At 31.3% G+C, this 25,429-nt stretch overlaps 3 protein-coding genes across 3 annotated transcripts; 2 read left to right on the plus strand and 1 right to left on the minus strand.

Moving 5' to 3' along the window:
- Positions 1-1,662: 1,662 nt before the first annotated feature.
- Positions 1,663-3,764, minus strand: LOC107422054 (phloretin 4'-O-glucosyltransferase). The gene has a single exon (XM_060816079.1). It carries the CDS (start codon positions 3,445-3,447, stop codon positions 2,008-2,010), a length of 1,440 nt encoding a protein of 479 aa, XP_060672062.1. The 5' UTR covers positions 3,448-3,764; the 3' UTR covers positions 1,663-2,007.
- Positions 3,765-12,277: 8,513 nt separating this feature from the next.
- On the plus strand, positions 12,278-12,994 carry LOC132803102 (3'-5' exonuclease-like). The gene has a single exon (XM_060815341.1). The coding sequence runs from the start codon at positions 12,278-12,280 to the stop codon at positions 12,992-12,994; it is 717 nt and encodes a 238-aa protein (XP_060671324.1).
- A 10,484-nt stretch (positions 12,995-23,478) lies between these two features.
- On the plus strand, positions 23,479-25,104 carry LOC107422475 (phloretin 4'-O-glucosyltransferase). The gene has a single exon (XM_060816056.1). It carries the CDS (start codon positions 23,591-23,593, stop codon positions 25,022-25,024), a length of 1,434 nt encoding a protein of 477 aa, XP_060672039.1. The 5' UTR covers positions 23,479-23,590; the 3' UTR covers positions 25,025-25,104.
- Positions 25,105-25,429: the final 325 nt, after the last annotated feature.

The following is a 25,429-nucleotide window of genomic DNA, read 5'->3' on the forward strand; positions in this document are numbered from 1 at the left end:
ATGAAATGGTGCAATTTATTAGTTGGAGTTTTTCGGTGAGTAATAATAAATGTATATAAACAATGAAAATAATTGAAACGGTAAAAAAAATTATAAGTGTTTTAATAATCAATACTTCTAATTACATACTTTCAACATATATCAATTGTAATTTTTTTCAGAAATATTTATTACATACGTCAATATGAATAAGTTTGAACATTCATAAATATATTAGTTATATCATCAAAACACTACAAATATAATACGATTTTCCATAATAGCTCTATTACAATGATCAATAGCTCCATTACAATGATCAATTGTAAGATCAGCATAATGATCAGAATTATATGGGCCATCAAAGTATTGATTAACAAATTGATCATCATAATGATATAGATCATCATAATGATATAGATCATCATAATGATATATATCATTACACCATTGATCCATAATGGTACCATCATAGTGATATAGTTGATCCATAAGAATGGGATGACCATAGTTGTATGGATCAATATTAGGATGATATGGATCATAATGGCATTCCATAATAGGATCATCAATATTATAACGATCATCATAATGGTAACCGCCCTTCTTCAACGACATACCGAGCTCAAAAGAAACGTATGCATCAATGGACGCATACTCAACCTGTTCATGGGACAGCTTCTTCGCATCCCACTCACTCAAAGTAACATGAATTGGCTTTTGCATGCACTTGCCGATCAACTCCATGGCCAATTTCTTCAACCCTTTTCGTTTATAGTCACTAACTCCATACTTTTCTGCCGCTGCATGGGCTAAATCCACAGTATTTCCCACTCTCAGACGCCAATCTTGAAGTAGTTTATCCGCATCTTCTTTAACTCCAACCCCAACAAATGTAAACTCTGGATTAGCAAGAAACTCGCTCAGGGATTTAGGAATGGAGCTGGCGTGTAAAAGCTGGAATATCAAACACCTATGGCCGACACTTATTTGGATAATGGCAACTAGGTTTCGCTTTCCCGGTTTAAAAAATGGATGCCATTCAATATCCAAACCAAGAATGAGATTTGACATCCGTTGGCGATGGATGGCATAGATTCTTGATATCCATTTATTAACTTCTTCAGCTGAAGAAGTTACAGTGGTCAAAATTTTCGTACCACAGAAATCTATGCTATGAAATTCCATCAATTTTAAGTTTGTGAAAGTTTTGGGACTATTACTAATGATGAAGACGATGGAGAAATAACAGAGGTCGTAAAAAAGAATGCTTGGACAAGGGAAAATCAAGGAAATCGGAGAAACTTTGTTTTAGTTTGTGTTTCAGTTCGGCCTTGTAGACATATATATGGGTCTTAGAATTTTAGTACCACTAGTAATAGAATTTCACTAGCACTGGTACTCCCAATTAACAGGGTATACATGTCCTACACCAACTCTAAATGCGAATACAAACAAACTTCTAAGAAAACAAATTAATGGCTAGCCAACACCAAAAACTAGAAAGAAAATTTTAATAATGATGTTTGCGTTTCGGTCATACTTGACGTCCAAGTCTGTTCCAGATAGTAATGAACAACAATATTAGATTTTTAATCCATTACCAAAAAAATAATAATAATAATAATAATAATAATACTTTCAATCACCTAATTTTTTTTATTTTCTACTTCTAACAAAAAATAATAATAATAATAATATAATTAATCGTGATCGATATTGACAGAAAAAAGATATACAAATTTTTTTTTTTAACGTACATCACAAATTTTAAACCCTCAATAAAAAAAAAAAAATGAGCATTACTCACGGATTTTTTAACCTGCTTAAACCTACATGACCAAAAAAATTAATATTAAACCTCCTGTATCCTAGCCACACATAGAGGAGGTACAACCAAACCACTCCACCAATATGAAAACGCAGCCTCTCTTTCACTTCTTTCCACTTTTCTTAAAGATTAAATATTGGTTTCAAATCTGAAACTACAATTGTTTTTCATGATCAACAAAAGCCACTCCTAGCTAATTAATCTAAAAAATGACCTTTCTCCTGATCTATCTCATCCAAAAACGCCTTGAAATTCTTATCAAAAGTTCCACCAGCCTTCAAAGCATCTCTATCCAAATCCTTCCATTTCTTGGCATTCCTTCCAATTTCATCATCTCCCATTACCAATTCCAAGCACCTCTTAATCTCATCTCTATCAACAATCCCTTCCTTATTTGCCTTCACTCTCAGCCCTGTCTTCCAAACATCCTCGATAAGCTTAGCATTGGTTTCTTGGTCTAACCACCTCGGAAAAGCCACCATTGGAACCCCACAAACCAAGCTCTGCAATGTGGAATTCCACCCACAATGGGTCACAAAACAACCCAATGAAGTGTTTGACAAAACGTTCAGCTGAGAACACCATGAAACTATCCTCCCAAGCTTCTCCAATTCCTCTCTGCAACTTAGCTCATCTTCTTCTTTCTTTCCTTCTTCGCGTTGCCTTTCTGTAATAACCCACAAGAAAGGACGGCCATAATCCAATAATCCACCTGCAATTTCCTCTATTTGTGGCTTTGGCAACACGTAGAAGCTCCCAAACGACACATAAATGACTGACCTCTCCGGTTTCAAGCTCATCCATTCTATATAATTATCGTTTGAGTCAATTTGGTAAAGATCACCTCTAAAAGAAGTCTTGGATTGATCTTCATGATCTTTTACACCCGAGAAACTGGACTGAATCAACGGTCCGATCCCGAATAGTTTAACCTGATTATCACCGATTGATACAAAAGCTTCAGGCTCTAAAGCACCAAAGCTGTTCACAAGCACTCTTGGAGTTTTGGTTTCTTTGTCAAGCACTTCGAACTGCTCTCTAAACATGTTGATTTGGACCCAATTATTTTCAGACTTTGTATCATCCATGAGAGAGGGAAGGTCACGACCAGTGAGCTTCAATGGAAGTCCAGGTAATTCTAAGGAATATGAAGGATCGTTGATGTTGTTCTTGATTTCATCTTCATAGCCATGGAAGAAATAGTAGTAGATGCAGAACAAGGTAGCCGGTTCGACCCAAAGCAACGCCGATGGAACGTGGAGTTCACGGGCTGTCTCTGCAATCCACTGGACGCATAAGGAGTAGAATACACAAGTGACGGGACGGCCATGTTTGGCACTGGAGTTTATGAGATCGGAGACAGCTTGTTTACTGCCACGGCGGAGCTCGGACAGGTAACGGTGCAGGTCATCACCGGGCTTGAAACCGTCGTCGAAGCTGTCGGAATAGAGGAAGAAAGATAGGCCGTCCGGGGTGGAAGTGGAAGTTTTGTTCTTCATGATGCGCCTATGGACTGAGATGGGGATGACAAAGACGACCTCCGCACCGGTTCCGATGAGGCGCTTCGAGAACTGTAGGCTGGGGTTTATATGACCTTGTGCTGGAAATGGAACGATGATGTACCGCCGTTGTTTCATTGCTGTAATGGTGGCGAGTGGTGGCGCGTGAGTTGGTGTTTGCCGGTTGACGGGTTTTTATATGGAAGTCTGAAGTGAAGTGTTAGGAGTCTATCGGAGTCTATCGGTCATAGTCATATATAGCAATGGGAAATTATTGCGGCAGAGAGGTGGGGCCCACACATAGGAGTTGTCACAAAAGAAGTGGAGCCCACACTTGTAAACTTCACTTTTTCCTTCTGTTATTTTTGTGAGAGAGAAAACACCTGAACTTTTTTTAATTATTACAAATAATTCATGGAATTACATGTCATATTTAAAAAAAAAAAAAATACACGTATACAAGCTGGATATGAAGTACAAAAATAATAATCTTTTTAAAGAAAAATTATTATTTTCATATGTCAAAAAAAAAAATAAAGAATAATAAAAATAATTTAATATTTTATCAAATGGGACAGTATAATAACTATCATTAGAAATTCTATGGTGAGAACTGTCCGTATGAGAATCGCAGTATTAGTAATGATTTTTTATAGTATTAACGACGGTTTTTTGAAAAATCGTCATCAATATTATGAAAAATCGTCACCAATATTATGGTCCGTACGAGAACCATCCGTACTATAGACGGATTGTAACTATCATTATTCATATGACGTTTGAGGTGACGAATTAAGAGGACAAGTTGAATTATTGGAGGCACTGTCTTGTCCTACATATTCCAGTGGCAGATTTCCGGCCGTATGAAACATTTACATTGTATGTTTAAGGGACACTAAATTACCATTCTACAAAAATATTAACACATTATTTTACCTTTGCTTTTACATTTTCATTTGATGCATAAAACTACCATAAAGTTGAAAAAGTTAATTATTTAGGAAGATGAAAACCAACAAAACCTTTATCTTTCGTCCTCTTTTCTTTTCTTTTTTGGTCCAAAAGTTGAGTAATATTTTATTGCAAAATTTGACTTATGGAAGAAAAATATAATATGAAAAGGTAAAAGAAAATATATTTGTTTCTTTAATCTTTTCTCTCAAAATGATCATGTAAACGAAATTTTAAATTAAAAAGAACATGCAGATATATTTAATTTGTGTCTTAGGTTGAACATCTACTGTCGCAGTGAATGTTATAAGGCCCTACTGTCGTCCACCGCACCAGATCTTGATTTTCAACAAAACTTATCCTAATATAGTTTACATAAATGCGGAAAGATATTTACTAGGAAAAAGTCATATTAGACAGCTTGAATTTGTATCCTCCAACATCAAATCCATGTGGACTTATTATTGGGACTAAAACAATCACACTCAGCATTTCTTTCTTTCTATTCGGTTGAGATTAATTAGCCAGCCGTGTGTTTGACTGGGTAGAATAAGACAACTATATATTAAGGACATATACAGAAAATTCTATATAATTAAGGTGTCTGCAAGCGCCTAATTTTCCGATTCTTCCATGTAACTTTTCCTACATATGTACTCTATGTTTTCACAGTCATATATTATAATGAAATTAATATCTTACACGATTTACTGTCCCATATGAACTCCAAATTTTCGAGAGCTCCAGAGGGAGACGAAAAAAAAAAGGATAGGAAAAGATTAGAGGGAAAAGAGACAGGAGAGAGTAGCGGGCTTACTTTAATTTTGTCAAATTATTAAACCAACTTTGGAACATAATAGCGTTTTGGATTTTTAAGTTGAATTACTACTTTTTTAAAAAAACTTAAAGCAGATGATGAAAGATGGATTATTTTTTCTTTTATATATATATATATATATATATATATTTTTTAATACTCTTCAAGAGAAAGAAAAATAATAATTGAAGAAAAAGAACTGCTATCAATTGAGGACCAAAGTGAAGGTATTGGGCCAAATTATCCAATCCAAGTTAGGAAAAAAAAAAAAAAAAAAACTATTTCTTAGTATTTATCATTTCAACATTGTTTTAATTGGTTCTCATCACTAATATATAAAGTTAGAAATAATAAAACGTTTTTCAAAACGAATTATTATTGTTATTTTTTTCTATTTTTTTCCTCTTCTTTTCTTTTGAAGCTAAGAACTTGATGATGTCGTTGGTACTTGCCTTTTACAAATCTTCAATGATGTTGGTGGTAATTTCAACCAATATGTTAATTTTTGTATTCCCAATTTGTTCATGTTTGCGGCTAAAAAATGCATCTCTTCTAATTTGATATATATCTAGAGGAGAGAGAGAGAGAGATTAAAAAAAAAAAAAAAATCAAAGCTCGTTTCCTATACAGTTTATTTTGTTTAAATTCACTTAAGTTTTTTTTTTCTTATTTTATTTTATTTTTCTGGTTTGTGAGAATTTAAATTGCTTTAACTTGGTTAGCAGAAGGAAAAAAAATAAAAAAGTCACTTTAATTAACTTCATTATGAGTGGCCCAAAAACATTTTTCCCCCCTAACATTAGAAATGGAGGATTTCAACTTATTATCCAGAATACAATAGCTTTTACCACTAATTTCTCTTATAAAACTTAAAAAGGTGCTTGAACTAAGTTCATAGATCCAGTTTGTTACTTCAGCATATCAGTACGTTTTTGTTGTCCTCTGCCAATTATCATTATTATTTTTTAATTCAATCACCCTTTCTAATTTTTTAGTATAAAATATACAAATTGGTTTAAAGTTACAATTGAAACCAAAAAAAAAAAAAAAAAAGAAAAAAAAAAGTACTAAGATACACAATCTCAAAAACCAATGCCTGTTAACTTTAATTATTATTATTGTTTTTCAATCTATCAATTAAACAGTGCAATTTATTAGTTAGTATTTTTTTTTCCATTTTTTTTGTAAAATTTTGATTATGTGTCTTTGTAAAATATATATATATATATATATATATTTTTATAAATTGGAAAGAAGGGATTTTATCGTAAGAGCATCTTTAATGGTTTTTTTTATTGGAGTCTATGTGACATTGGTTTTGGAAAGTGTTCATGCTTATGTGACATTTTTTCTATTTAATAGATAATATTTTGGACAATTTTTCTTCGATGGATTCTTTTTAAAATATCATGAAATGCTAATGTATAATTTTTTATTTTAAAATTATATCGAATTAAAAAAATCAAAAGCCTGTGCAGAAGTTATTTTTCTTAAAATACTAATTCAGCCTGTCTAACAGAGCTTTCAAAAATAAATAGTATCCTTCACAGCTTCTATTTCTTTTGTTGCCACATCACCTTAATAGAACTAATGCACACAATTATTGGAGATAATTTTTTTGAAACCCTATTTATTTATCTAATGTGGTAAATGATTTTTAAATTGACAGAATTAATATATAGAGCCAATGGAAATGCTTTAAGGAGATTTGAATTCAGAATTTTGAAAGTTATCATAAATGGCTATTATCAACTAGATTTGTTAAAAAAATTATATACAAAATATTACCATACATAATAAGAAAGTTGAGGAGCATAAAAATAATATATAATACATAGAAAGCTTAGAAACAAAGAATAAAATAAATTGCAAAAAATTGAGAAGCTTAATTTAAAACAGCTCGTAAAAGATATTAAAAACAAAGCTTAGAAGTAAAATACTCTAAACAAGTAAAATAATAAACAAAACATTAATATAAAAACTTGATAAAATGAAATTGGGATGTAGCATTTGAACATTGCCTTCGAGGCTTGTGTTCCACATAGTATATTTAAGGCAGATTCGCCATTTTAGATGCTAGTGAATTTAAGTACATCTATTTTGCAAGATATAACAAATTAATAAAAGCTTCTAATGTTGCATCTTTGAGCTTCTCTTTGTGAACTTGAAATTATTAGAATTCCACCACAATGATGACCCTTAGAAACCTCTAAGAAAATATTAGAATGATATGAGAAGAAAGCTATATAATTTCTTGAAAGCTATATAATTTCTTTTCATGTTCTCCTTCTATTTTGTCTAAATTCTTTTTTTCACAAGAAAAGGGATTAGACAATTTATAGGCCTCAACATAAGCAGAAGATTTAATATGGTTTTTAAAATGTTTAATAACATTTGCCATTAAATTCTAGTAATTTAATTGACTGTTACAATTGTTTGTTGTTAAATTCTCATAATTAAATAGTCGTTACAAATTCATTCAAAAATAGTAACCCTCAAATTAAAAACCAATTGTCAAGTTATTAAAATGGATGTTACTATCATTAAAATATTTTTTAACACCAAATTCTCCAACAATCCTTTACATGAATGAATGACATAATGACTCAAAAAGAAGTTTGAGATCCAAAAATAAAACAAAAAAGACTGGTGGTAGAGTTTTACGGTCGAAACCTACATAAGATAGATAAACGCTACCTTTTGAACCTCTCATAATAAGAATATGTTTACTTTATTGATTAAATGGTAGATGCAATGTCTTTGAACTATTCTACCGTTTGTGTAAGCGATAATATATACTTGACATGTGAATCCTTCCTAACAAATTTTAGTTTTCATTATTATATACATTTTGGCTATAAACTTCTCCCTAATTCCACGAGAGTTTTCTAAAGAACTGAGTCTTTTACAATTTTCTTTTGAAGCGATCCCACTTCTCCCCATTTTCCTCCTAAAATGGACTATCATAATTTTTAAAATAAGGCATAATCTGTCTTATGGTCCATTATTCTCAAAATAATCCCGACTATTGTAAGTGATTTCTTCTCCAACCATGGACCTTTGAAGTCCTTGGTGCCCATTTGTCACACTCCTCAAATTCGAATGAAAATTATCAATGCTGTTGTTTGATATACTCCTCTAAATATGCGTCATTCTTCCACCAACTCGATTTCACACGTGAAGTTAGTAAAGCTATTCGTCTATGCTGAGTTAACATTCTAAATAACATTGTTTACAAGATCATCATATTCATATGGTAGGAAATCAATAAAATGTTGAATTGCTTGCCCGAAGTCAATGGATCATGAATCAAAAGTTAAAAATACATGCTTGTCATAATTTTAATTTGTGTACGTACGTTATGCTAAAGTTTCTTCTTATAACCCATGGAATAGTCATGGGACAACAGTTCAAGAAAAATGGATGGCCTATTCATCTTTCAATGTGTTAGAAAAAATACACAACCAATGTTTAATAACTGTTGCTAAGTCAAGTATTGCAACAAAAATAAAAAGCCAAAGATAAAAATAATAACCAAAAAAAAAAAAAAAAAAAACAAAATTTTATTCTCTCTCTTTTTTTAAAAAAATTCCTCTATGATGATGTCATCATCGACGGCAACTTGCTATCGTCACCTCATAGTTGACAAGGCAAACATCAGCGTCCTCCTAACCAGATCGACATGCGAACTTGGTTGACTTGCTCCTAAACAATGTAGTTTTGGACCATTTTCTACCTCCATGTAGGTCACAAGTCAACTGAGTTTCCTGCAAACAGGTTGCAAATCTGACTCACCGACTCGACTGGAAAACAAGGTACCTTTGTGAATGGTAGGCAAAATCAAGACAACATTTTTATAGGCCAAGAAGTTGTTCACCTTCTCAAGCGGAAAGGATCAAGGAAGAAGTCTGAATTGGTTTTCAAGACTAAAATACGTAAACTAACCATTATTAAACAATTTAACAAAATAATACATAATTAAACATACCTTGCTTTTAAAAATCGATGTTCACATTGATCAACAATATCAGCACTAATCCAATGGTAACCCTTTTTGATTTGGTATCTTCACTCAACTTTTAATATTTGATATAAGCCTATACATTGCACAATTCTATAAGTCTAACTAGACAGCGATGTCAGAAACAAATACTAGATACTTGTTGTTAGCAATAGACTTTATAGCCTTTTCCATAACCACTCAGATACTAAATGATATAAACTCATATGTTTATAACTTGAAAAAAAAAAGAAAAAAAGAAGAAGATAGTATAGATTTTTTGAGAGATTCCAACGACCAAATAGGATTTTTGAAGAAATCCAATCTCCCAAGATCAAAATAATGATCCAAACATTTTAACAGGAATAGTACACACCTCTTTCATTCATTTCATGATTGCCATTAAGTAAAGAATAATACACCAAATTATTCCTTATAACTAAGCATAAACTACATCATAACAATTAATTACCTATAAAATAGCCTTAATCATTCATTTCATGACTGCCTTTAAGTAAAGAATAATAAACCAAACTATTCCTAATCACTAGGCATAAACTACATTTTAATAATTAATGACCTACAAAATGGCCTTAATGAATGGTAAAAAAAAAATAGCATAATGTTAAAAATAGGAAAGCATAAACTAACCACTACTAAATAGTTTAACAGAATAATATATAATTAAATAATAAATATCTACAAATACTGCGATCATAACAAAATCTTTCTGATGAACAAGTTGAATATGCTACCATTGATGCTATGTGTCTTCTGCACTTGAGTTGTCCTTGTTGAAGGGATCCAGAAGAGTCAGCCTTGTCCCTTTCCCAATCCATCACCATTCTTGCAATGTCAGCTATGGGCCTCCTCCACCTCAGCTTTCTTTCTTCTCTACCACCACAAATTGTTTAGAAAAAAAAGATTGAAAAATTTTGCTGTGATACATATTTTTGTATTAAAATAGAGGATGAAATAAAAGAAAAACATGTGATTTTTAATTTATTACATTATCTTTGTATATGGACAGTTAATTTCCAATTATATCAGCATTATCGATATGGTGCCTCATGGCAGAGTATGGGTCCCATTTCGCCATATGAGACAGTAAATGCTGGCCTGATTGTATACTTTGTCGCAGCAGAGCAGCTTCTCTGTTTCGCTATCTCGTTCTATTTCTTGAAATTGACTTGCCTATGTACACACCAAGGTAGACGTGAGTGTCCTTTGCATGTAATATTATTAGGCAAATTTTATTTAAATTTTGTTTAATTTTGTAATAATTGTATTCATGATTTTTAATTAAAAGATTGATCGATAAATTTTGAATATATTTTTTTGAAAAAAATATAGATCTAACTGAAGTTAAAAAGAAAATTAAAAAAGCTTAAGTGAAAATTTTCTTATATCAATTTGTTTGATGTAAATGTAATTATGATGACTTATTTGTAATTATATCTAAGTAAATGTCCTATAGAAACCTTCCATATTCTCAACATTTTCATTTGCTCATCTTTATCAGATGTGCACATTTCTCATTAACCTTGTCTAAGCTACTCCTCTAATGAATTTCTCCTCTTGCTCAAAAATTATATATGCTCGGCTCCTCCTTAAATTATTTCAATATCACTTGCTAAGGGCTGACTATATGCTTGGCTTGACCACGTACACGGCTTCACAAATAAGCTGATCATGTGCTAAGCTCACCAACATGCTTAGCTAGCCAATATATTTATGCTCGACTCATCAACGTGCTCAGCTTCTTTCCAAATTATTCGCACGACAAAATGCTTTGAGATTTGAGACTATAGAGCTTAAAGCTTTTTGTTTAGACATGGACTAACAAGAAACTATGTTCTGTTATTCTTGTATGAAAAATAATAAATCTTTCAAGAAATGCTGCTTTTATAACAAAAAATAGTTTTTTGTACACTACATGGTCAAATAAGCTCCAAATATTCTATCGTTTATTTTGGAGGAGGCTCGGAGTACTTCATGATTTGTTTGGTTTTAATGATGGGTTTGGAGACTTTGTTTCCAAATGGAAATGTTGGTGGACTTGAATTTGGAGTGAAAAATGATGATAGTTTTAGAAACCCCCCAAAAAACAAAAAATGTTAGCAAGGTTTTCAAGTAAAGCCTGTGAAATTAAGTTCCTAACTCAAATCATATAAATTGATCAAATTCAAACAAAACATGCCCAAAACATGCCCCAGCAAAACGGAAAATGCGAAAGAATACATTTTGATTTTCTTTTTTTTTTTCTTTTTTTTGTTTTAATAAGAATACATTTTGATGTAGACATGGATTGTGATTGGAAATTGAATTATGAATATTGCTACTTTACACTATTGACAATGTTTGCTTCCAAGTATAAGAAAATCAAGAAGTCATTCTAAGCATTTAAATAGGTCCAAATTTTCTTTTTTTTCTTTTTGGACCATTTTTGTTCACTATCCATATGATATCATGTGGTTCAAAAATATTAACAATTTTTTAAAAAATAAAATAAACTTTTTTAAAATAAAAATTCTATCTTTTATTCAACAAGAATAAGAATTAAAAAAATAAAAGGTTGCATGCCATTTTAAGAAGGTTGACTTAACCCTAAAGATAAGGTTTGACTTAACAGAAGATAGTGTTAATGGAAAAAAAAAAAAAAAAGATAAATTGAGATTAGTCAATTGAAGCTTTAATTTTCTGAAAAAGTTACAAAATAATAATAATAATAATAAATCAGGGGTGTTATTATAATTTTGTATTAAATAAAGTTATATTTTTGAAAGGGTAAATTTTAATGTTAGTCCAAGTCAACCATTTTCTTTCTTTTCAAGTTTCGACCCATGCCCAATTCAACCAAAAAAAAACAAAAAAAAAAAAAAAAAAAGGTTAGGACCCACCGCCCTCTTTAGATATATACAAATATTTGTAGAAACGAAAGGAAGATTGTGGGTCCCATTGTGCCAGATGGCACAATGTGGCTCCACTACGCTAAAAAATCTTTTAAAAAATAAATCTTAAAAAAAAAAACGCGTTGAAAAAGCGTGTTATTTTTTTCTATAAAACAGGGATAACCCAGGCTTATTTTATTTTATTTTAATGTTTTTTAAATTTTCGCAAAGCCCTAAAAGCTCGCTGCCGATCTCTTTTTGTGTTTCTCAGATATCACTCTCTGTTTACTCTGTTTTCTTCAAATCGTGATGGAGGGTTGTTATCGCATACACTATTCCGGTACTACAATTCAGACCACGGTTACTTCTTCTGCTACCGTGGTTGACGGATGGATATCAACAACCATTGATATTCATCGTCACAGACTTTCCAATCTCATTCTCGGCCTCGACATCGAATGGCGTCCCTACTTTCAATCCCAAGATCGAAATCCAGTTGCAATCCTTCAGATTTGCGAAGGCCATCGATGCTTGATCTTTCAGCTACTCCACGCCGACTCAATTCCCTTATCACTGCGCCAATTTCTGGCTTTCCCATACTTCACTTTTGTGGGTGTTGGGGTTCAAGAAGACGCGGAAAAACTCTTTCAGGAACTGCAACTGAGAGTTGTTAGTACTATGGATTTGGCCCAACTTGCCGCTGATAGATATGGAGTCGAAGATTTTAGAAGAAGGGGCTTGAAGAGGTTGGCCATGGAACTGATTGGCAAGTACATGGAAAAGCCCAAACATGTTACTCTGAGTCAATGGGATGCCAAGAATCTTTCTGATGAACAAGTTGAATATGCTACCATTGATGCTTATGTATCTTTTGCACTTGGGTTGTCCTTGTTGAAGGGATTCAGAAGAGTCAGCCCGGTCCCGTACCCACTGCATCAGCATTCTTGCAATGTCAGCTATTGGCGTCCTCCACCTCAGCCTTCTTTCTTTGTGGTGTACACTCAACCACCACCACAATTTGTTTAAAAAAAAAAAAAAATGAAAAATTTTGTTGTGATACATATTATTGTATTAAAGTATAGGATGAAATTAAAGAAAAACATGGGTTGTACATTGACACTTAATTTTCAATAATTAGCATTATTGATTTTTTAATTTTCTTTTTTTCAGATAGTTTATTACCATTATGTTTATTTTCCAATTAAGTGTAGCTTCGATGTTGAGTGTAGAATTATTAATGTCCTTTGCTATTTGAAAACTCTTGTATGTCAAAACTATCACCTATCAACTTAATAAATATGATGCATGAATAGTCTCTGTAAGTCCAAGATATTTGACTACTGAATTTACAAATTGAAGTCACTTTGCAATGACAGAAATGTAATGATGTTAGAAAGTCTTTTCTGATCACAAACGGCTGTAAGAAATTTTATATACATGCTTAAGTTTATTTATTTACTACTAGATGCTCTTATTTATTTGTTACACCAGCAGAATACAGATGGAGATGAACAATGAATAATTCATGTTTTGTTTTGGGAAGTAGAATGATTCATGCTCTTTGAAAATAAATTTAGTGAATTTTTAAACTGATTGTCAATTCACTTGACAGACAAAATATAAAAAAAGACCAAAGCCACATATATATGGCTGTGCTTAATTTTGACAGCAAAATTAAGTGTAAATAATGGAGTGTTGGCCCTGTTTTGGATGGATTAGGATTTATTAGCCCAAGCTTAAAAGAGAGAGATGGGGGGGGGGGGGGGGGGGGGGGGGGCGCGGTGTTTAGAGGAGGAGAGAGAGAGAGAGAGAGAGTAATAAAAAATAAAAACCACTTAACTTTTTTACAAGAACTAACCCACTTATGACATGATCGAGTCAAATACTGCCTACCATTTCCCAAGGCCAGATCAACTTGAAAAATTGCAACCAGAAAAGGTAATTTTAGGAATTTGGCTTTTCACAACATCTATAATTCGAATTTTTGAAGCTAGTTATTACACTTTAACTGGCCTTTTTCCAAAGAATGAACGCCCATTATTGATTGCAACTAAAGAAGGAAGCAAATTTGGATGTAAAACCTGGATTTTGCTGATCATAAATGGAACTCTGAAAAAATAAAATTAACAAGGGAAAAAAAAAATGAAAAGGAACTTTGTCTCTCCTAAAAGAAAAATTACTTTTTTTTTCTTTTTCTTTTTTTTTTTTTTTTGGATCTTTTTGCAGCAAAATTACTTGGTGATAAAGATATCACACTTCAACCATTGGAGCTGTCACTTAATTAAAGATTTTATATATGTATATATATATATATATATATAATGCCTTTTGATTTAGCAAACCAAGTTGATTGATTTCTTCCATTTAATTTGTTATTTTTTAAGCGGTAGTTGCTTAGAGTTTAAGCTTGAAGCATGTTAAAAATTGGTAGAGAACGAAAAGGACAGGACAAAAAGTCGAACCTTTATAAATGTCAACCTCTCAAATTTTTGTACAGTTTGTTCTCATCGATATAAACATAGTATAATGTAAAATAGTGAAAAGTCAAATTTACATATAATAGTTATATATAGTATAAATCTGTGTTCCAGCTAAATTATTTGAATTATTTCATTTTTTTATATAGCAATATATATATATATATATATAACACATAGTCATGTCACTTCACAAGGCTTCCCTAATTGATATTACTCTTTCTAGAGCGCTTTCTCGCTTGCTTGCTCTGCTTCCGATAACATTCCACAATGTACTATTTTCCAGCAAACTTTGTGAAAATTGCAGTCACCTTTTTGCTTCTCATGGTGGATTTTCCTGCATCTTATGCATTTTCTTTTTACGGTAATTAATAATAATAATAATAATTATTATTATTATTATTATAATATTTTCTATTTATATATGCTAAAAAATAAATACTGATCATTGAATAAAATTCATATTCCAAATTTTACATCTCATTTTATAAATTCATATACTTCTTTTTTAGAGTTTTGGTATGCCTTAATGTCGCATAAGAGCTTTCAAATCTTAAGTTTAAATTAAAAATAAATAAATAAATAAATTTAGTTTTCAATAAGATTCTTGTGTAATGAATCATTAATTTTGCTTTTTTTTTTTTTTTTTTTTTGTTAATTTCTTATGTATGTAGCTAGTGATGATGTGATTGGATCCACAAGAAGAGAAGGTTGCCAGGGATGTGAGAGATTAATGGAGGAAATAATGAAGGACCACCATATCCAACCCTTCCGGAATCTGAGATCAAGAGAGGGTAGACGGTCTCCTCCTCCTCCTCAGCTGATTGTCTGATTAAATTATTTATCTTTACGTTAATTTCCTTTGTATTACTTTCTTTAAAAATAAATAAATAAAAAAATTTCTTCGTTTTATGCATTCATGCCATTAATCTCTTGGTTTGGTTTGTAAACCATACTCTACTTGCTATTTTATTTTTTTCTTTTAATATGCTTATTAAATATTATTTTTTTGGAGACCAGAATAAATAATCATCTATTCTTCTTCTTCTTTTTTTTTATTTTTTTATTATTATTTTTTTTTTGTGGGTCTCCTAAACCATCATTCGCCTTTCAAATTAAGGAACACTTTATTAGGAATTCTTTGGTCTCAGACTTAGAAGGAAAATTTCTCCCAAAAAAAAAAATAATAATAATAAAATAAAATAAAATAAAACTTGGAAGGAAAATTGGAATCAATATTGAGGCCTAACGTCTTGGCTTGGGCTATACATATTGGGCTTACTTTTAGATTATTGGGCTTTAATTCCCGTCCAACTTGAGATCCGCATTTTTTGTGCAGTAGAGCGAGTAACGCTCAGGACGGCAGTAATTTAAGACAGTAAAATAAAATTGATACATTATAAATTTATATTTTTAATTATATTTATATTTAAAATTATTATTAAAAATATTTATTAATTAAATATTTTTTTGTACTTATAAATATAGAATTAAATATTTTAAATATATTCATAAATATATAATTAAATATTTTAAATATATTTAAAAGTATATAGTATATATGAATATTTCAGATGTGCATAAAAATATACGATTAAATATTTTGAATGATTTAAAAGTATACGATTGAATGTCTTTAGAGATGAACATCTCAAATATATTTAAAAGTATGCGATTAAATATATAAAATGTGTTTAGAAATATACAATTAAATATCTTTATAGACGTTCATAATTTTTAGATCGAATATTCTAACAAATATAACTTTTTATTGCATAAAAGTGTTTTAAGTGGAAATAAAATTTTGTAAAATTTCTATAATTTTCAATTTCATTTAAAAACGTTGTGAAGAATTTTTATAAAATAATATTTAATTTATAAACTATTTGTGGACAATAAAAAAAAAAGTATTTTTTAGTTTAGCTAAGACTATAAATTATAGATATTTTCGATATTAGAAATATTATATAAAATTATTTTATATTTTTTATACATATTTAAATAATAATATATAAAAAACAATACCATATAAAATCCATTTAAAATTGTGAAAAGAACTTCTCCAATACAAACTAAAATCATTCATTCTCCAATACAAACTAAAATCATTCATTCTTACCCTTTTTTTCTGTTTCTTGCTTTAGTCATGTAGAATGTTGTAATCTCTTTCAGTCTTAAATTTGCTTTCTTTCTCTTTCAATTCTGTTTCTTATTTCAAAGAAAAACCTAGCAGATGCATGCTTTGATTCCTAAGACCCATCTACTTGGCCCATTCTATGCATCTAGAATTGTAAGGTTTCATGCCATTAATGGGGATCTGATACTGATTATTATTATTATTATATTTTTTATAGATAGTTTCTTACCATTGTGTATAATTTCCAATTAACTGTAGCTTCTATGTTGAGCATAGGAGGTCCAAGTCCAATGAAAAAGACAGTAAGTTTTTGGTTATCTGAAATGGGTTGTTAGAAAAGCCCCATTGTGGGTACAAACCTTGACTCGATCGAAACAGTATGGATGATACGGAAAACTAATTAGTATTCAATTAGTCTGCACTAACAATTTTTACCCAAAAACAACCAAAAAAAAAAAAGGGAAAAAGGTCTGTACTAACTATTTAACATGTGAATCATTAAATGTCCTTCGTTAATTGGAAAATGTTGTATGTCAAAACTATCACCTATCAATTTAATATATATATGATGCATGAATAGTCTCTTTAAGTCCAGCTGGGCAAAGATACTTGACCACTGAATATACAAATTGAAATCACTTTGCAATGACAGAAATGTAATGATCTTCGAAAGCCTTTTCTGGTCACAAATGGCTTTAGAAAAGTCTTTTATAATTGCTTAAGTTTGTTTAATTACTACTAGATGCGTTAATTATTCATTATACCAGCATAATACAGATGGAGATGATCAGTGAATAATTCATGTTCTTGTGTTGGGAAGTAGAATAATTCATGCTCTTTGAAAATCAATTTGGTGAACCTTAAGTTGATTGTCAACTGGACAGGAAACCAAAATAAATTAAAAAAATAAAAAAAATCAAGGCCACTTATATATATATATGGCTGAGCTTAATTTTGACAGTATAATTAGGTGTAAATGGAGTGCTAACCCTGTGTTGGATGGAGTAGGATTATTAGCCCAAGCTTTAGAGAGAGAGAGAGATAGAGAGAGAGAGAGAGAGAGAGAGAGAGAGAGAGAGAGAGAGAGAGAGAGAGAGAGAGAGAGAGAGAGAGGGAGAACAAACAAACCACTTAATTTTCATACAAGAATTAAACCACTTATAACATGATTGAGTCAAATACTTCCTACATTTCCCAAAGGCCAGATCAACTTGAAAAATCGCGACCAGAAAAGGTATCACATTTAGCAAATTTAAGGAATTTGGCTTTTAACAACTTATACAATTCCAAAATTTTGAAGCTAGTTATTACTCTTGAGCTCATCTTTTCCCTAAGAATGAACGCCGATTATTGATTGCAACCAAAAGGGAAGCAAATTTGGATGTAAAATCTGAATTTTTGCTGCCCCTAGAAGGAACTCTAAAAATAGTAAAATTAAAAAAAAAAAAGAAGAAGAAGAAGAAACGCTATCTCTCCTAAAAGAAACACAGCAAGCAAAATTATTATTATTATTATTATCATCATTTTAAATTTTTGTAGCAAAATTACTTGGTGAGAAAGATATCACACTTCAACTATGGGAGCTGTCACTTAATTAAAGATTATATATATATATATATAATGCCTTTTGATTTAGCAAACCAAGTTAATGATGATTAATTTCTTCCATTTAATTTCCCTTTTTCTAGAGGTAGTTACTTAAGAGTTTAAACTTGAAGCATGTTACAAATTGGTAGAAAGTCAAACATTTATAAATGTCAACTCTCAAATTTTTACATAGTTTACTCTCATCCATACATAAAAACATAGTATAACGTAAAATATTGAAATGTAAGTCAAATTTACATATAGTAGTTATATATAGTATAAATCTAAGTTCCAGCTAAGTTATTTGAATTATTTCATTTTTTTTATATGGCTATATAAATATATACAAATATAAAGTGACACCAGTTTACAAGGCTTCCCTAATGGATATTAATTTTTTAGGGCGCTTTTATCGCTTGCTTGCTCTGCTTCCGATATCATTCCACAATGTATTGTTTTCCAACAAAGTTTTTGAAAATTGCAGTCACTCTCCTGCTTCTCATGGCGGATTTCCCTGCATCTTATACACTTTCTCTTTACGGTAATTAATAATAATAATAATTATTATTATAATATAAATATAATGTTTTTGATTAATATATATGCTAACAATTAAGTACTGATCATTGTATAAAATTCATAATCTGAGTTTTACATTTCATTTTACAAATTCATATGCTTTTTTTTTTTAGAATTGTGATATGCTTTAATACGGCGGCGGGCTTTCAATTCCTAAGTTTAAATTATAAATATATATATATATATTAAATAAGATTCTTGTGTAATGAATTATTAATTTGAATTTTTTTTTTCTTTTTTAATTTCTTATGTATGTAGCTAGTGATGATGATGGTATTACTGTGATTGGGTCCACAAGAAGAGAAAGTTGCCAGGAATGTGAGAGATTAACGGAGGAAATAATTAAGAACCACCATATTCAACCCTCCCGGAGTCAGAGATCAAAAGGAGGTAGACCGTCAACATCACCACCACCAATAAAAAGTAGAGAAAAAGCCACCAAAGCGCTTCCTCGCCGTCTTGCACCACCACCACCACCACCACCTCCTTCTCAGCTGATAATCTGATTAAATTATTTTTCTTTTAAGTTAATTTCCTTGTTTTACTGTCACCAAAAAGAAAAAATAATAAAATAAAAAAAAAATTCCTTGTTTCATTCATTCATGCCATTAATTTTGCTTTATTTTGTAAACCATACCCCACTTGCTATTTATTTTTTCTTTTAATGTCTTTATTAAATGTTAGAGACCAGAATAAATTACCATTCTATTCTCTTTTTTTTTTTTTCTTTCCGGCCCCTCCCTAAACCATCGTTAACCTGATTCAAATTAAGGAACACTTTATTAGGAATTCGTTGGTCTCAGACTTAGAAGGAAAAATTTCCCTAAAAAAACATAGAAGCAAATTGGAAGCAATATTGAGGCCTAGCGTCTAGGTCTGGGCTATAATATTGAGCTCATTATGTGATTATTGGGCTTTAATTTGGGTCTAACTTGAGATCCGAAGATGGCCTAATTGACCCAATTTCGTGTACAATGGAGCGGGTAACAATCTCAATGGCAGCCATTTTGTAAAACATAGCAACAGCAGTTGACAAACTGAAATCATACATGAACAAGTTTGAACATTTCTTATAACCGAACTTAAACCAAAGAAAAAAAAAAAAAATTATCAATCAAAACAAGACGTCCAAAGTAAGAGGTTCCACAATAGCATCATGATAATGATCTATAACGGGATCGCCATAATAGTCCATAATTAAGTCACCATAATTATATAGATCATCGAAGTATTGATCAATAATAGAAGCATCATAATTGTATCGATCATTAATAAGCTCAACATATGGATTACCCAACATAGCATCTCCATGATATAGATCATCATACCATTGATAATTATCATCGTACCGTTGATCTAGATTACCATAATTATATGGATCATCATAGGATTGGTCAAAAATACCATCATAATCATATTGATAACCATAGTTATCATATGGATCAAAATGATGTTGCATAGTAGGACCATTATTATCCATAATAGGATCATTAACAGTAGAATCATTATGTTCATTCTTCAACAACATCCCGAGCTTAAAAGAAACATATGCTTCAGTGCATGCATACTCAACCTGCTCAAGAGAAAGCTTCTTGGCATCCCATTCACTCGAAGTAACATGAACTGGCTTTTGCATACGCTTGCCCATCAACTCCATAGCCAATTTCTTCAACCCTTTTCTTTTATAATCACTAACTCCATACTTCTCTGCAGCTGCATGGGCTAAATCCATAGTATTTCCGACTTTCAGACCCCAATCGTCAAACAGTTTATCTGTATATTCTTTAATTCCCACCGCAACAAAGGTGAACTCAGGAGTTGCTAAAAACATGAGCAAAGATTCAGGAATGGAGTCGGCGTAGAGAATCTGGAAGATCAAACACCTATGGCCGACGCATATTTGGATAATGGCAACCGGGTTTGGCTCGTTGGGTTTAAAGCATGGAAGCCATTTGATGTCCAGACCAAGGATGAGATTGGACATCCTCTCACGATGGATGTCAGAGATTGTTGATATCCATTCATCAACCGCTTTAGCGGAACAAGTCACGGTCGTCAGGATTTTCGTACCGCAAAAATCTATCTTATGAAATTCTTCCATGATCACCACTTTCAAACCCGCAAGAACATCAAACAAAAAAGTATTGGGATTGATGATGAATTTGACAGGAGAGACAAGAGAGAGAATGCTTGGATGGTGGAAAAATAAGGTAATTTTGCTTTCGTTTGTGTTTCAGCCTTGTATATATTTATAATATTATGGATAATAGAATTTCACTAGCATTTGTATTCGTATTCCTACTAGTCATATACATATATTTACTTAATTATTTATTCTTAATTAATATATTTATAGTACAAGCCAATCCAAAATTAACATAATAAAATAAATTTTAATGAAATAATAATTAAGATAATAGGAGTTGTTTTGAATCAAAACTCTTAAAAGACCTAGTTTAAAAAATATAGTGTTTATAACCAATTGTCATCGTCTAAAAAAAAAATAAGAAGAAGAACGAAGCAATTGCGATTGATATATAGTACCTGTACTGCTCTGCATGTATTGCATTTCCCTTTTTATCCCTCTTACTTTAAATAAATTAAAAAATCAATTTTTTTTTAATTTTTTTATTTTGATAAATCAGTGAGGAGAAAAAATAAATTACTAATTAAACAGTTACTTTTTCCACTAAGTAAGAAAATATTACATAAGATCTTACATGTACCGTAGCAATTAACCTTTACTTGAGCAAGAAAATCATATTTGGATTTTAAGACACTGCCACTCATTGCCCTCTCAATCTCATTTCAAATAATATTTAAATTGATTTGGGATGTACATTTGATGATTATACTCCAATGTCCAGTAGCAGTCTATTGAGGGATGGAATTAGGATTGTATTAATTGGTGGGCGTCAAACTTTATACAAAAAGTTTCATCTAGAAAGAATCATATTTAAAATTAAATTATTATTAAAAATTATAGTTTTCAATTTTTATATACAACAAAAAAAATATATTTATAACTCTATCATAGTGTTCCAATTCAATTATTGTATAAAAATAAAAAATACTAAATCAGAATATAATTCTATGTTCTTCCAAATCTCAAAGATCCATATCCAAAACCGTATTTCTTATACTTGTCATAATGCAAATAATCAAATTAATCTATAAGTTGAACTCTACAAATTTTAAAGTATAAACAAGACATATCATATGATTAGGAATATGAATCAAAACTTTTATACAAGTAAAAAAAAAAAAAATTCTTACTTGATCTCTTTGTAACAATTGAAAAGTAAAACTCCATTGAGAAAACCGACTTCATTTTGTTTTTGTTTCTTGTAATTGCACATGGCAGAGAAAAAAGTTTTAAATTGGTTAGGTTAGGTTAAAGAGATAATATGTGATATATAGAAATTTTAATTCATAAGGCCAAAAAATCAATAACTAACTGTAATTTGTATTAGATATTTAAGAATTTATAAACTCTGGCCAAAAAAAAAAAATTCAAAAACTCTACTATGGTAAACAAATTTGACCAATTAGTTTTAATTAAATTTTTTTTTTAAATTTTAAAGTAGCTTCAATGAGATAAGTTTAAAAGGAAAGGAAACGATTTGTTTTGTTTTTTTTTTTTTTTCCTTGTTGGTGGTTGGTGTGGGGAATTTAGGTGGGGCAGTGGGTGCAAATTTATAATATTATGTTAAATTTTATATGATATATAAAGCTGTTTTAAAAAAAAAAAGACAAAAAAAGAAAGAAAAAAAGAAAAAAGAAAAATAAGAGTTTTGGTGGCCATGGCCCCCTCAGTCTTAATGTCGTTCCATCCTACGTGGGACAATAATTTAATAGTAAAAATTATTATTTTTTGGATAATAATCCGAATTTTAATTTTTTATCTTTACTATTTTTTTTTTCAAAAACAAAAATATATTAAATAGGATGTAAAATTAGGAATTTGTCCAAATTAAATCATTTTATACTTGGGAAAAATGTACAAACTATATATTTAATATTCCCACACTTACAAACATTATTAATCCACAGGTATTATTGAACATATGCTCGTAGAACCTACATATGGGGTCAATTTCTTTTCTTTTTTTTTGTTTTTTTTTTTTGAACCTTTTTTTGCTAACCCCTACCCCACACCCCCCCGTCTCCTGGACCCCCCCCCCCCCTCTCTCTCTCTCTCCTGGAAGCAAAATTGAATACGTAAGTGACGTCATTATTGAGGTCATTCATGACGCATTCATCAATCATCAGCTAAGACGAAAGAGAAGCATGAAAACTTTTTGTGGGCTAGGGAAAAGTGCAGGACTTTTTACTATAATATATACAAGTTAATTTCATAAACTTACATTAACTAAACGTAGGCTGAAAAGTTTTACCATTGTGTGTTTTTCTTTTTACACTTCTATATATATATATATATATATATATAATGATTCTATAGTATAAATTATTTGTATTTGTATGTTTTAAAAAAATATCGATTTTATTATATATATATCGTATCGATTCATACCATATCATATATATATATATATATACATATATATTATTTTATATGACTTGTACACAATAAATACATATGCATACGTGTAAACATTTAACGATGTCGATCAGAACAAATTATTAAGTCAAGCCAAGCAAATGCAATCATTATTAGTCAAACAATATATGGACTCCAAGACTCCAACTCACAAATTCACCTACTCCGCTTCTCTATTAATATTCCCATCACCACAAGTTCAATGCACCTCTGACGAAAAAAGAAAAAAACGACCACTTCATCGCTCAAGCTCACTAAACTCTATACTTACTCTCAAAATCATGGTGAACCCTCCTCGCTTTCTCATCGTCTGCTACCAAGAACAAGGTCACCTAAACCCTACCCTTCAATTAGCAAAGCGCCTCACCTCCATTGGAGTACATGTCACCTTTTTAACCTCCCTTTCAGCCTACCTACGCATGGCCAAAGCTTCTAATTCCAACCTCAATACCGTTGATGGCTTGTCATTTTCCCACTTCTCTGATGGCTACGACGACGGTTACAAGCCCGGTGTTGACGGTGATCACTATTTCTCGGAGATAAGACGTTGTGGTTCGCAAGCTCTCTCTGATCTCATCATCTCTGGCGCAAATGAAGGCCGTCCTTTCAGTTGTGTGGTGTGTAACATTATGCTCCCTTGGGCGGCACAAGTGGCAGACGAGTTTAATATTCCGTCCGTTCTGCTTTGGATTCAGGCGGCTACCGTCTTCGATATCTACTACTATTACTTCCATGGTTATGGAGATATGATCAGTGAGATTATTAGTAGTAGTACTACCACTGATGATCCTTTAAATTTACTAGAATTACCAGGATTGCCATTGAAGCTCACTGGTCGTGATCTTCCTTCCTTCATAGGCTCTACAAACGCTTACAGTTTTGTCACCACTGTATTGAAAGAGCTGTTTGAGAAATTGCTTGTGAAAGAAGGCAAATCAATAGTGTTGGTGAACACCTTCGATGCGATAGAGCACGAGGCCTTGAAAGCAATTGAAAAGGTCGATTTGGTAGGAATTGGACCGTTGGTTCCATCTGCTTTCTTGGATAGAAAAGATCCATCAGATACTTCATTTGGAGTTGATCTTTACAAAGGTTCAAGGGATTATAATGAATGGTTGAACTCCAAGCCTAAAGAATCTGTAATTTACATTTCGTTTGGAAGCTTGATTGTGCTATCGAAGTTGCAAATGGAGGAAATTGAAAGCGCTTTGTTGGGTTGTGGCCGTCCTTTCTTGTGGGTGATAACACAGAAACAAAACCCAGAAGAGAAGAAAGAAGAAAATGGAGGATTGAGTTGCAAAGAGGAATTGGAGAAGCTTGGGAAGATAGTTCCATGGTGTTCTCAGGTGGAGGTTTTATCAAATCCTTCATTGGGTTGCTTTGTGACTCATTGTGGATGGAATTCGACATTGGAGAGCTTGGTTTGTGGGGTTCCACTGGTGGCATTTCCTCAGTGGACAGACCAGGGAACCAACGCAAAGTTGATAGAGGATTCATGGAAAAATGGTTTGAGAGTTAGGACAAATAAGGAAGGGATTGTTGAAAGTCATGAGATTAAAAAGTGCTTGGAATTGGTAATGGGAGATGAAGAAATAAGAATGAATACTAAGAAATGGAAGGATTTGAGTATTCAAGCTGCCATGGAAGGTGGGTCTTCTGATAAGAATCTCAAGGCATTTTTGGAAGATATAATTCAGGACAAAACTACTTCGTAATTAATATATTATCCTTTCTGCATTTCATTTTTCTGTTCTCGTTACTTATCATCGGTAATAAAAAATTTCTTTTGATTAAATCAGTTACTTGCTTTTCACTTTTAGTTTATTTTATTTTTTTAATATTTTTTTAGCAAGGTAGCATCATATCACTGGTAGATGTAAAAAAGTGATAGAAAAACTTTGACTGTCCCTTTTTTTTAAAAAAAAAAAAAAACAAAAAAATCCAAAGAATGTAATATAATTGTATTAAATTTGCCATCTACAAGTTTACACATAAACATTGCAATTGGTCTCTAGCTACTTCATCATCACCGGACGAGTGGCAGCTATAGCTACCTGTAAAACGGACCTATTACATTTGGTATTATTTAGTTCGAAAAGTTTTGCACTTTTGACTATCTG

Source organism: Ziziphus jujuba, chromosome 3 (assembly GCF_031755915.1).
Source record: "Ziziphus jujuba cultivar Dongzao chromosome 3, ASM3175591v1".
NCBI classification, from domain to species: Eukaryota; Viridiplantae; Streptophyta; class Magnoliopsida; order Rosales; family Rhamnaceae; genus Ziziphus; species Ziziphus jujuba.